This window comes from Hemicordylus capensis, chromosome 1 (genome assembly GCF_027244095.1).
Source record: "Hemicordylus capensis ecotype Gifberg chromosome 1, rHemCap1.1.pri, whole genome shotgun sequence".
NCBI classification, from domain to species: domain Eukaryota; kingdom Metazoa; phylum Chordata; class Lepidosauria; order Squamata; family Cordylidae; genus Hemicordylus; species Hemicordylus capensis.
This window is the reverse complement of record NC_069657.1, coordinates 138996388-139010386: the sequence shown is the minus strand read 5'-3', so window position 1 is coordinate 139010386 and position 13999 is coordinate 138996388. Positions and strand designations below refer to the sequence as shown.

Genomic DNA, 13999 nt, shown 5'->3' with positions numbered 1-13999 from the left:
TTTGCTGACTGTTCCTCCACCAGCATTTTATTTTATTTTTTATTCTGCAATGAATGAATGAATGATGAATGAATGAACTGAGAAGTAGCATCCACAAGTTCACACACAGGTAACTAGATCAGGTCACACAGGTTGGATTTCTTAATGGAATTCATGTATTCATTGAAGAGATGGCAATTTTTTAAAAAAACACAAAAACCCATAAAAATACCATGAACTTCACCAGCTTGGGGCTTATGGGGGGAGTTGTGGATCGACCTGCCTTGCCCCAAAACCCTCTGGGGGTGCACAGGCAGAATATGGGGCAGATGGGTGCCCCAAGAGGGCAGGTGTGGCAGCCTCAAATTCCCCCTATGGGGGGAATGAAAAAAAAATCTTCAAAAATTCATTATAAATTGCAAGAGAGTCTGATTGCTTTGGAATCCATGGGTGCCTACCACCCATCCTGGTTTTGTGTGCTTAGGTGCTCTGCATAGGGAATAATGGGCCAGCTTGATTCCCCATTATACCCTATGTATAACCTTCTAGAACCAGTTCAAATTGCACTCAAATTTGAACTGAACTTGGGGGGGGGGGGTTTCAACCAAAACCAAAACTGAACCTTCCCACCCCAGTTTGATTTTGATTAGAATTTGAACCAAACCAGTTTTGTGCACACCTCTAGCTTGGGGCATCCCCTCTTCCCACTCTGTCCCTTGCTCTCCCTACCTGGCAAGCGGTAGAGGAAAGGCATGGAATGACAGGATGGGTACTAAGAGCTTTGCTCCCTGAGAAAAGAGCAACAGTGATGTATGTTCACAATTATAAACACTCCAAGTGGCAACATAAGCGGGGCACCCCATCACAGCACCAAGATGGGAGCAAATGGCTGGGCAGGGAATTATGACCCAGGGTCAAGTATAAAAGGCAGACCTTTTATACACTCCTGTGCTGGTTTAAGTGGTTGGGGAAGGGGGATTAGCACCCTAGGTTTACTCATGATCAAGGCCAGTCACCAGGATCAGTACTGGGTAAACCAAGATATGGCCAGCCAACCGGGGTCACATTGCCCAAGCATGAAAGTGCCAGGCCATGGGGTCAAAGGGCTGGACCCCCCAAACGGAGTGGCGGGGATATTGGCTCCCTAGGCTTACAAATGAGCAAGGTTGGGCAGCTAGATCAGCATTGCTTCAGTGAACAGAGAGATTCTTCCTTTGTGATAACAATATGTATAGACCCAGAGTGGACAGCCCCCACTCAAGAGAGTACCAGAACATGGGGACTCTACATACAGCCAGGTTGCTGTATAAAAGGCAGCCATAGGGAGGGGTACCCTAGAGACTGCTTTCCTTGCCTTGGGGACCACGGCCAGGTTGCTGAAAAACCGTGCCCTCTGCCAGCCCACACAGCCATGTAAAGATGTGTACCCCTGTCCACACCTCCCAGGGGCGATGCTGCCATCCTGGGGCAACTGGAAACTGAGGCTCCCTTCTCCCAGGAAAACCCACACCCACAGATCTGCATGTGGCACTACAGACACGAGAACTAACGAGTTTAAAGGTCTGTGACTGAACCTGCTGTCTCCCCCGTCCACATAAATAGTTAGCTTGGGGTGGAGGATGCTCTGGAAATTGTCCCATCATGGATTCCCAAGCAACCAAGTTCCATTCATCTCACAAAATTTGGGGAAGGGGGGCCCAGCCCCTTCCCCAGGGGTGTGTGTGCTTGCTCCCTAGGTTGGCTCATGATCAAGGCCGGTCACCAGGATCAGTACTGGGCAAGCCAAAATTCTTCTTCAAAGAGAGGACCACAAGACACAGGGCACATTGCCCAGGCATGAAAATGCCAGGCCACAGGGACACCTCCACACAACTCATGAGAAGGACCATCCGAGGGGAGGGGAGTGGCCAAGCAATTCAGAAATGATGCCAGACTGCAAAACATCCCCATCTCCCACGGACATCTCCCTCATGAGAGTATCAGGCCATGGGGGCTTTTTATTGAGCCAAGTTGTGGAGGAAAGCCATGAGGAGGGGTATCCCGGAGACTGCTTTCCTTGTCTTGGGGACGGCAATCAAGTAGCTATCAGAGCATGCCCCCTGCCAGCCCATCTGCCCATGTTAACATGTGTGCCCTTGCCAGCTCCCACGAACAGCCACCCAGCTGTCCCACCGTGGCCAGAGTATGGGGGCTCCATTCTCCTGTGATTCCTCATGTTGGCATATCTGCATATAGTGTGCTACCGGGCTGAGACCTAGGATTCTGAATGGGTGTTTAAAGTCCGTCCCAGTGTCTCCCCCCTCCCCTCCATTCATGCATCGGGGTCATGGCACCTGTAGTGTCTAGATGTCCTCTAGGTGAGGGCAAGGCTTCAGAGGGTTTTGTGGGGGGAGGTCGCAGAAAACCTTGTCTATTTTTTCTATGGTGAATTGGGGGCCCCACACAAGCCGGTGCCCGTTTGGTGCATTGGTGGGTGGGTGGGATGGCTCAGCTTGTGAGCTCACAGTCCATGGCAGGGGTTATGCCCTTGGATGGGTACAGCCTTCGCCAATAGAATGGCCCTTTCATTTAGCCCACTCGGCAGCAAGCTGCCAGATAGCAGATTTCAGTTGGGTCTGCATGGACTACATTACCGGGGTCATCCTTCATGACCTCAACCAAGGTTCTGGTGGGACATAGCCTGCAGAATCAACCAACATCCTTTGCCCTCCCTCATCTACACATCTTCTCCTAGGAAGTCTCCATGTTCCCCTCCCCTCCCTTAATTAAAATGGAATAGCAACCCCCCAGACCCCAAACCCTGAGAATTTGTGTCTATTTGGGACTACTTGGAGTGTGTGCTAGCTGGCATGGCAGGGCAGGGCAGGGCATTTAAATGGGTTTAATTCCCCTTTCTGTCAGAAAGGGAAACTCAGAAAATACATGATTGTGCTCGGCACGTCCCCTTTGAGAACATGGCCAACCATGCCCACCCCACTGACATGGTGACGATTTGCCCACAGTCTGGCTGTTAAGTTTGCTGGGATCTGCCTCGGAGGCCATGCAGAAGGGAGGGGTTCTCTTTTCCTGCAACTGGAGTTTGGCAGACCATGGTTTGGTGAACATCTGTGCTACAATTTGGAGTTATGATTTAAAACCTGAGCCATGTTTACCTTGTTTGGTATTACCTGCAGGCCCTCCTGCTCCTGCACCACAAAACTTTGCCCCTTGTGGAAGCCAGGCAATCTGCACTTATGAAGCTGCCTTATACCATGTCAGACCATGGTCTCTGTTGCTCAGTACTGTCTACACTACATGAGGGCAATCGCTCTCCAGGGATTCAGGCAGGAGTCTCTCCCAGCCCTACCTGGAGATGCACTCTCTACAACCAAGCTACAGTCCCATGCTTCTTGTAGAGATGTGCACAAAACAGGTTTTCATGGATCAAGTCCTGGCATCCCGAATGAGGGGCTTGGCTCAGCTCAAATTCAAGCTGGTTCAAGCCCAGTTTGGGGTTGCCAGGATTGTTTTTGTTTTGCTTTTGTTTTTAAAATGCCAGATTTATTGCCTCTGAAGCCCTTGGGGGTGCTGCTGGCGGCCGCAGGGAGTCTCCGGTGGTTCCCCTTCCCCCAGCTGGCCTCCTCCTGGTATTCTCTGACTTGATTCAGCCCATTTTCGGGCTGTTTTGAGCATGACCCAGTCATGCAAATGGCAAGGGTTCATGTGTGGCAGCCTCCAAAATGGTCACCTCCATCTCAAAAAGGGCCAGAATGGTCCAAAAATGGGCCAAAATAGCCCTTAGAAGATTGGAGGAAGCCGGCATGAAGGAGGGGGAACCACCAGAGATCCCCCTGCATGGCTGCGGCAGCATACCCCAAGGCCACCGCACCCAGCGGCAAGGTTTTTTAAAAATAACAAATAACTGTAGAACCCCCAAACTGGCCCCGATCCAGCCCTGGGGTATGGCTCGACCTCAAGCTGGATCTGTTCAATGTCAAACTGGCTCGAGGTTGAGCTGGTTTACACATCTCTAGATTCTTGCTGATTACAGTGTAGCTAGCCAGGTGGTAGATTATGGTGGGTTCTCACAATCCCCACAATGATAACTAAGCAAGAAATCAATGATTAACACATCATATGCACTCTCAATTTCTGGTTGTGAGAACCTCAAAATTCTCTACAATGTCAGGTTGCCAATGGGTCAAGCCAACATTTAATGGAAATAATTAAACTAGTATTTGATCTATTGTCATCAATCTCTATTAAATGTGCCAAGCCAACATCAATGAAAATTTCCAGGTTCTTTCCAACTAGAAATTGGGAGTTTGTGCTCTGCATAAATCTCAGATTTACCATTAGGCAGCATTTCTAGGGTCATGAGAACCCATCCAATGTAACCAAGCATGACCCAGCAATGTGATTTCCATAGGAGGCTTTGGATGTAACCTTGAGCCCAGTCTCATCTGCCACATGTAAAGTGTAGGGAAGATGCCAATCTATCTGTTGCAGCCCTATGACTCTCACAAATGAATGAACCGCATACGTGCCAACCAAGAAATAATCTTAACATAAGAACATAAAAACAGCCCTCCTGGATCAGGCCCATAGCCTGTCTAGTCCAGTGTCCTGTTACACACAGTAACCCACCAGATGTTTCGGGGAAGTCCACAGGCAGGAGATGAAGGTGTGCCCTTTCTCCTACTGTTGATCCCCCCTTGCCACTGGTATTCAGAGATATCTTGCCTCTGAGGCTGGAGGTGGTCTATAGCCCTCAGATTAGTAATCACTGATAGACCTGTCCTCCATGAGTTTGTCTAAGCCCCTCTTTAAGACATCCAGGCTGGTGGCTATCATTACAACCTGTGGCAGAGAATTTCATAGATGAATTATGCACCATGTGGGGGGGGATACTTCCTGTTGTTGTTGTTGTTTATATTTTATATCCCGCTCTTCCTCCAAGGAGCCCAGAATGGTATACTACATACTTAATTTTCTCCTCACAACAACCCTGTGCAGTAGGTTAGGCTGAGAGAGAAGTGACCGGCCCAGAGTCGGCCAGCAAGTATTATGGCTGAAAGGGGATTTGAACTTGGGTCTCCCTGGTCCTAGTCCAGCACGATAACCACTATACCACTCTGGCTCCTACGTTCCTTATGCGGGTCCTAAATTTCCTGGCAATCAATTTCATGGGATGAGCCTCAGTTCTAGAGTTATGAGAAAGGGTGAAAAATTTCTCTCTACCGACTATCTCCACACCATGCATAATTTTCTACACCTCTATCATGTTTCCCCCTCAGTCATTTTTTATTTCTGTGCAAAACAACTCCCGGGTATTGTAGCCTTGCCTCGTAAGGAAGGTGCTCTAGGCCCCTGATCATCTTCATTGCCTTCTTCTGCACCTTTTCTAGTTCTAGAATGCCCTTTTTGAGATATGGTGACAATACTGCAAATATGGCTGCACCATAGATTTGTATAAGGAATTGTATTAGCCATTTTATTTTCATTTTTTTCATTCCCTTTCATAATGATTCCTAGCATCGAATTGGTCTGTTTCACAGCTGCCATACACTGAGTAGGGATGTGCACAGAATCGGCTGGCCCAGTTCGGTTTGAGGCCGGACCAGCCTCAAACCCAAGTGGGCCAGTTCAGTCCGCCACCCCCTCAAACCCCTCCAGTTCAGTCTGGTCCAAGGATTTTTCCCCCCAAGCTTCATTTTGTTGAATTTTTTTTTAACCTTTTACTCCTCTCGGGGGAGTTCCTGGAGGTGGCGGGGGTGGGGGCCTGGTGGAGGTTCCACCTTCCCCGTTGGCCTTCCTCGTACCCCCCTCGACCAGTTCGGCCACTCTTCAGCTGGTTTTTGGTCTTCCTCCGGCAGCCCGGCAGCCATTATGGAAGCTGCATGCTTGCGCACATGGCCTCTGCCGGGGTCGGACTGAACAGGGGGTGGTTCGGTTCAACCCTGAATGGTCGGACCGAAAAGGGGGTGGTTCGGTTCAACACCAAATGGTCGGACCGAAAGGGGGGTGGTTCGGTTCGACCCCAGACAGTTGAACTGAACACGTTCAACTCGAACCTCTTTGCACACCCTTAACACTGAGTTGACACTTTTGACAGGTTCATTGGCATTTAGTACTTGCCTGAAGCATGCCCATCACAACTAACTGGAAAAGTCTGTTCCATTTGGGAGTCTGGAAAACTGAAATATGCCCCAGATCATGTTGGAACCATCCATACTGGACCTGGAAGGCAAAATAAATTGATAAATATAAACAAGGCAGGTGAGAGATGCAACACTTTTCCATGTTGACTCAAAGAATGAAAGTTCAAAACATCTCTCTTTATCAGTGCTCCATCAATACTCATGAAGCATAAACATCAACCATCATGTTATGCAACTCTGGGAACTATCATCCATGCACCAAAGCCCAGTGATCAGTTACAGCAAAATGAATGATAAGAATCAGAGCCATATAATTGGGTTGAGTTGAAACTCCTCTGGCACTTATATGACGTCGTTTCCTTCTTCCTAGAGAGAGTCTCTCTTCTACTCTCTTTCATTGAGCTTAGTGCTAAGCTGAAAATGTTCACTGAAGAATTTTTAAATAATATTTTTGCTCCCATTTCCTTTATTAATCATTTTCAAATTTTAGTTAGCATAAAATATCAACAAAGCAATATGTCACAGAAGTGAATTATGTACAGTCAAACTAGGATTCTATGGACTATATCGGGGGAGCCTTGACTGGATTTGGCAAGAGTCTGTAGGATCGAGGTGGAAAGCAAATGGCCTCATCAGCTGTTAAAATAAGTTAGGCAAAACAGCACTGTGTTATTGTTACTGTATTACTGGATTGTGCACATACTATGTTTCTCACCACCTTCTAAAATGGCAATTCTCTTCCATTTAGCAGCAGGAGAGTACTGGCCCTATTCAACCCCGGCACAGCATGCTTGCAGTGGTTGTTGCTGGTGTCTATCTTAAGTTTCTTTCTATATTGTGAGTCCTTTGAGGACTAGTAACTCTTTTATTTATTTCTCTTTATTTTTCTATGTAAACCACTTTGAGAACTTTTGTTGGAAAATGCAATAGAAATATTTATGAATTGTAGTTGTAGTTGTATATGTGTGTGCAATACTGTATATATACGTGTGTGTGTGTGTTTGTTTTGTGCAGCTATTTATTATCAAACTCTTATCAAAGAGTGTCCCAAACTTACAGTCTCTGGGCACTTTACAACATAAAACAAATTAAGAGAAAAATGAAAAATTTAAAATGATTTAAAACCACAGTCAAGTTAAAAAGTTTGGGTGAAACAGCAGGATGTTACAAAAGCCAGGGACATGGTGAGGGGAGAGGTGTCCCATGTTCAAACATAGGCAGCCTCTCCACTCGCAGCAGCACACCCCGTGTGTGCACTCCCACTCACCAGGCTCTGCCCATCCACCTTCCATTGGCCGGGCTCCCAGATGATGGAAAGAGAGTGCGTGCACAGACCACCGGGAGCACGTGCACGCCCTCCTTCCATCAGATGAGCAGAGCTGGGTGAGCTGATGGAAGGAGGATGGACAGAGCAGGATGAGCCACCCAAGGAGGTGGCTGGTGGCAGCAACTGCAGGTGGCCAGTCATGACAGTGGCAGGAGCTCCCGGCCAGCTGAAGCAGGGAGCTCAATGGGTTATTTGAACCCATCCACCCTGTTATGTCTCTGCCCCTTACCAAAGCATATAAGCAGTCTAAGCAATTGATGAAAATAAATATTTCACATTGGACCCCATTTTGGAGATATGACCTTTTGTTCTCATTTTTAATGCTCTAAACTGCTTAATTTAATGCATATATACAACATTACAAGACTGATGTACCCTTGCATGGTATGTCCGCTAACAATAACAATAATGTGTGAACAACAGTTCCATATTTTTTCACATTCTATTGGCTTTTTGGATAGTGCTAAAATGTGCACAAAGACATGTTAGTGTGGAAGTAGTTGGGATGTGCATGAAATGATTTTTGCAATTTTATTCACATTCAAATCAAATCAGTCTAATTTGATTTGAACTCAAACCTGCTGCCCACAAATCAGGGTAGATTTGATTCAAATGCAATTTGATTTGAATTCAAATCAATTCAATTTTGATGTTAACGAGCTAGAGGGCAGCAAGGTGGGTTTGGTGTTAGGGCACCATGGGTGCTGCCTACAAACAAAACTGCAAAGCAATTGGGCAGACAGTTGGTTTTAAAGAAATTTTTTAGTTTTAAGTGGTTTTTCTATTTTTCTGCCATAGGGAATAATGGGGATTCAAAGTGTTGTTATTTCCCATGGGTAGTACTTAAGTGCTCAAAAGCAGGTTGGGGGTTAGAGCACCATGGGTGCCATCTACCAGCTAAACCACAAAACAGTGGGGCATCCTGGTGATTTTTAGGGAATTTTTATGTATTTTAGAATCTCTAGTGTTAACTAACTTTTTCTCATAATGAATCCCTATGAAGAAGCAATGTAACATCAGAGAATCTATTGTGTTTAGACTCTTGAATATATTACATTAATTCTATTTAGGGATTCATTACGAGAAAAATTTAGTTAACACCAGAGAATCAAAAATACATTAAAATTCCCCAAAACATTACCCGAGTACCCCACTGCCTTGCAGCTTCAGTGGTAGTTGACACCCATGCTGCCCTGAGCCATTTTTAGAAGGGTGGTATATAAATTAAATCAAATCAAATCAAATCAAATCAAATCAATACATACATACATAATATTGTCTTACCCCCATATCTGCTCTGGAGTACCTAGTCACTACCCAAGGGGAAATATGGGGCAGCTCTGAATCCCCATTATTCCCTATGGCAGAAAAATACAAAATCCTTAAAATTCAAATATTCCTTAAAAATCACCTAAGTGCCCCACCAGAGAAGGTCAGAGGGACATGATGAAATTGTAATGATTAAGGGAAACTCAAATATTGAATCAATTTGAATTGAATATGGGGAGATTTGATTCAAATTCTATTTTGGCCAGGGGTGCCAGGGCATATTCATTTTGAGGTTGAATAACTCAATTTGACAAGATTTGAGTCGAATCGATTTGACCTCAAAATTATTTGCACATCCCTAGGAAGTAGCACTGCAGTTCCACTTACAACTCAAAGCAGAAAACAAACTGGCTGGCTGGTGCCACTGGCAGCACATCTGGAAATGATCCTGGTTAAGAAACCACAGTTCCTCAAGTTCATATGTGACAGGGAACTTGTTCCTAAAGTGAAAGTGGAAACTTTCACTTTTCTCTTGCATACATGGAAGATCACAGAGAAGAGAATCGCAGAGTTCCCTGAGGCTCATTCACATAGTGTTAAGCTAGCTTGACATAGTGCTCATGCTAGCAACTGCATTAATTGGAGCTAACCACTTATAATGAAGAAAGGATGTTAGTACATAATATTTCAGATAGACATCCTCTTAGGCTAATATCAGCTTATGTCTCATTAGAAATACTGAACCAAACGTAGCTCAAGGATAAATTTAAAGGCCTGTCTATCCTTTTGCATTTTAGACTCTTACTAGTGACTGCTAATACTTACTGAGCTGTTCATAACAACCTATCAGACACCCTTCAATAAGGGTGGCAATTAATTCTACTTTCTTAGCACTCTGCTGTTAATTAAATAACTGTGGGAAGAGATGATTGAAATCTTGCTACTGGTTTGTGTCCATATGCAAGAGCTTCCTTCTCCATTAAAGAACCACCCCCACAAATGGAGTAACTAAAAGCACATGCACTACAAAGGATTAGAATAAATTCTAATTGACTTGGATACAGATCCCAATTCAGCCTAGAGCCCACTTTGGCCTTTGGGCAAGATACTGTTTCACATTGCACAGCCTCTCTTCTACATCTCTGTAATGAAAATTATAATGGCTCACTCCACTGGGTTGAATGAAAAATACTGAATCTGCTACCCTTATTAGGAGTGCTCAGTGAGATGGCATATTACTGATGTCTACCTGCTTCTTATATGTCTCCGGTACAATTTTGTGTAGCGTAGCTGATATCTAGAGCAGCCTTTCAATAGCACACCAGGAAGACCTGCCAAAGCAAGCGAGGACTTCCCCTCTATCGCTCAAGCTGCTCAACCTTGGGCACGCTGCAGAGGGGAGCAAATTTTGACAATTCACCCTGGCTCCCCTAAAAATAGCTTAATGAAATAAAAACTTGTGTACTATATTTATTTCAGTAAGCTATATTTATATTCAGTAAGCTATATATATTCTAGGGCTGTGCAATTTGATTCAGGCTTGAATCAATTTTTGTTGAATTGCAGCTAATTCACAAATTTGAGTTCAATTTTGCTGGGAAAAGAGCCCTTAAATGGTGCTTTTTCTTGGGAAATCTGGTCTACCAATTAGGATCAGTGGGTAGGTCAGCCCTCTGCTCCAGACGTGGCTTGTCACCCCACCTTGGAAGACTGATCTACCTCCAAGTTGGGCAGACATGCTAAGTCCCAGAAATACAGGCCTCAAAATGGTGGTCAAATCACAAAAATCTATTCATGTGATTCAAGGCTGATTTATGAATCAATTTGAGTATTTTTGTTTTGATTCAAACTTGAATCGGACCACAAAGATTGATCTGTGCACACCCCTAAAGTATTCTGATTTAATTAGCATATACCCATGCAGTATTCACTTTCAATAAATGCTTTGAACATGAAGGCGGAGGCTGAAATTTTTTGGGCATACAGGTACCCTATATGGATGGTACCTTGTCTTAAGGAGGCCATCATTAGACCGCTTCTGAAGAAGCCTGCCTTGGATCCCTCAGAGTTAAATAACTACAGTCCTGTATCCAATCTTCCATGGTTGGGCAAGGTGATTGAGAAGGCGGTGGCTTCCCAGCTCCAGGCGGTCTTGGAGGAAACTGATTATCTAGACCTATTTCAAACTGGCTTCTGGGCATACTATGGGGTGGAGACTGCCTTGGGTGGCCTGGTGGATGATCACCAATTGGGAATTGACAGAGGAACTCTGACTCTGTTGGTCCTTTTGGATCTCTCTTCGGCTTTCGATACTATTGACTGTAGTATCCTTCTGGAACGTTTGAGGGGATTGGGGGTGGGAGGCACTGCTTTGCAGTGGTTCTGCTCCTACCTGACTGGCAGATTCCAGATGGTGTCTCTTGGAGACTGTTGTTCTTCAAAATCTGAACTTTCATATGGTGTCCCTCAGGGCTCCATATTGTCTCTGATGTTGTTTAACATCTACATGAAACCGCTGGGAGAGATCATCAGGAGATTTGGTGCAGGATGTTATCACTCAAATCTGATGACACCCAAATCTATTTCTCCATGTCAACATCATCAGGAGAAGGCATAACCTCCCTAAACACCTGACTGGAAGTGGTAATGCGCTGGATGAGAAATAACAAACTGAGGCTGAATCCAGAGAAAATAGAGGTACTTATTGTGTGGTGTCGAAACTCGGGAGACTATTTTGATCTGCTGGTTCTGGATGGGGTCATACTCCCCCAGAAGGAACAGGTGCGCAGTCTGGGAGTGCTTATGGATCCAAACCTCTCCCTGGTGTCCCAAATTGAGGTGGTGGCCAGAGGTGCTTTTTATAGGCTTCAGCTGATATACAAACTGCGTCCGTTTCTTGAGATGAATGACGTCAAAACAGTGGTACATCTGTTGGTAACCTCTAGGCTGGATTACTGCAATGTGCTCTACGTGGGGCTGCCTTTGTATGTAGTCGGTAAACTGCAGTTGGTTCAGAACGCGGCAGCCATATTGGTGTCTGGGTCATCTAGGAGAGGCCATATTACTCCTGTGTTGAAAGAACTACACTGGCTGCCGATACGTTTCCAGGCAAAATACAAAGTGCTGGTTATTACCTATAAAGCCCTAAACAGCTTAGGCCCTGGGAATTTAAGAGATTGAGCCAGGTCTCATGATCAGTGAGACCCGGTTTTTGTGAGCGCCCCAATATCTTCTTCACCATGACCTGCTAAGATCATCTGGAGAGGTTTGCCTGCGGCTGCCGCCAACTCATCTGGTGGCTACTCGGGAACGGGCCTTCTCTGTTGCAGCCCCTGGACTTTGGAATGCACTCCCGGTTGAAATAAGAGCCTCCCCATCTCTGGCAACTTTTTAAAAGACACTGAAGACACAATTATTCACCCAGGCTTTTAATTATATTCATAGTCTTAAATAATTTTAATTTACTATAATTTTATTTTAATTTACTATAATAATTATTATAGTAAATAATTTACTATAATAATTTCTTTAATTTACTATAATAATTACTTTAATAAACTGGGTTTTAAGTTTTTAATCTCTTAAATGATTTTAATTGTTAATTGATTTAATGTTTTAAATTATTTTAATTGTAAACCGCCCAGAGGCACAAGTTTCGGGTGGTATAGAAATAAATAAATGAAATAAATATATACTTGTTCTGAGAACCTGTTTGAGGCTCTGCCTTCCTTTTGTTCTTCTACTCTTATTGTCTTATTACAATAAATACTTGACATTTTGGCTATGCAATACATAAGCAAGACACTGTGTGGATCACGAAGTGCATGCAAGTTCAGGCAGGGTGTGTCTTGCACCAGAAAATGTGTAGGAGTAAGAAATTAGAAGACAGATCAAAGCTATATAACCTAAACCAGTGTTTATTGCAAGGCCCACAAGTTATTGGAAGTTCTTCTGGTTTGCGGGGGGCGGGGAATTTTGAACACATTAATAGGGGGTAAAGGGCTAAAACTGGCTTGTTTCAAGACAGAATTTTGCATAACTTCCCACCCCCATGTTGAGGAAAAATGACATTCCTTGGATTTTACATAACTTTTCGTCTTCCCCATTGCAGAAACACACAGTCAATAAAAGTGAAAGTACTTTGAATGTTTCTGTTTTTGTGGTTAGAAAGAATTCCTCACTTTCTCTTCTAGCCACTATGGGATTAGGAGGTGTGAAGTCCTATTAGTCCCTTTTAAAAGGTTTGCTTGTTCCTGCAAAGGGTTAGAAAACAAGATTTCATAATTGTATGCCCGTCCATTGGAATGATCTCAGTACACTCAAAATGTTCAGAGATAATTCAGAGCGCCATTTTGGAATCCAAATGGCACTCTTCTGGTCTCTGCGCATGTTAGCATTTTGTCTGATGAACAGCAATTTAGAATAATTAAGGGATTCAAGAGGCCAGGGCCTTTCTCACTAAGGACTACTCCTGATATTAGCTCCATGCCTGTGCCCTCCTTCCTTGATGATCAGAAGCTCTGGGGCATGTGAGAAGAAGACCTTGATTCCTTCTCACACTAGTATTGTCCCAGTAGGAATGCTGCATTCTACTAGCCAGATTGAAGGGCTAGACACAGGAAGCTTCCTTGAGAATAACTAAAATTGTAACACAACAATGTAATTCTAAATTGTAACACAACAATGTAATTCTAAATTGTAACACAACAATGTAAATTGTAACACAAGACTGGTTTTGCAGAATTTAAAGAACTGTCTTAACCCAGCTATCTTACATACATAGATATATTACCTGAGCAGTTGCAAACATCACCATTCCTATTAGGAAAGAAGCCCAGGAAACTCCAAAGTACCAGATAATGAACCAGGAGGAAATATCAATCAGCAAGCAATGCAGGAACAGGAGGAGAAAGAAGAGATAATTGGATTTCATGAGTCCCATCTTTTTGACAGTAGAGAACAGATCACGGAAATCCTTTACCAGCAGTTCCTGTGGGAAGAACCAACAGTAAAGCTGTGTGTACATTTGTATGTATAACAGAAAGAGTGGTTTATGAATCTAACATCCAGCCTCAGTAGCCATCAACACTGGCCAGTACATACAGTATAGGTAACCTAGGCAGTTGCCTAGAACACCAAGTTTTAAGGGGCACCAATGCCCCAGCTCTACTCCCACTCGGCCACTTCACTGACAAGGCAGCAGTGGTAGCAGAGGGGCTAAAGCAGGGCCCATTGGGAAGGAGGTGGTGATGGCAGTACCTGGTGAGGCCATTTAGTGTGTGCA

General features: G+C 44.4%; 1 protein-coding gene across 1 annotated transcript in view; it reads right to left on the bottom strand.

Moving 5' to 3' along the window:
• Nucleotides 1-13999, bottom strand: part of LOC128338638 (acyl-CoA (8-3)-desaturase-like) — a 44626-nt gene that overhangs the window by 24895 nt on the left and 5732 nt on the right. The window contains exons 3-4 of the mRNA XM_053281361.1: nt 13508-13705; nt 6097-6198 (exon numbers count right to left, since the gene is read on the bottom strand). Of these exons, the coding sequence (XP_053137336.1) occupies nt 6097-6198; nt 13508-13705 (300 nt within the window). The remainder of the gene's footprint in view (nt 1-6096; nt 6199-13507; nt 13706-13999) is intronic.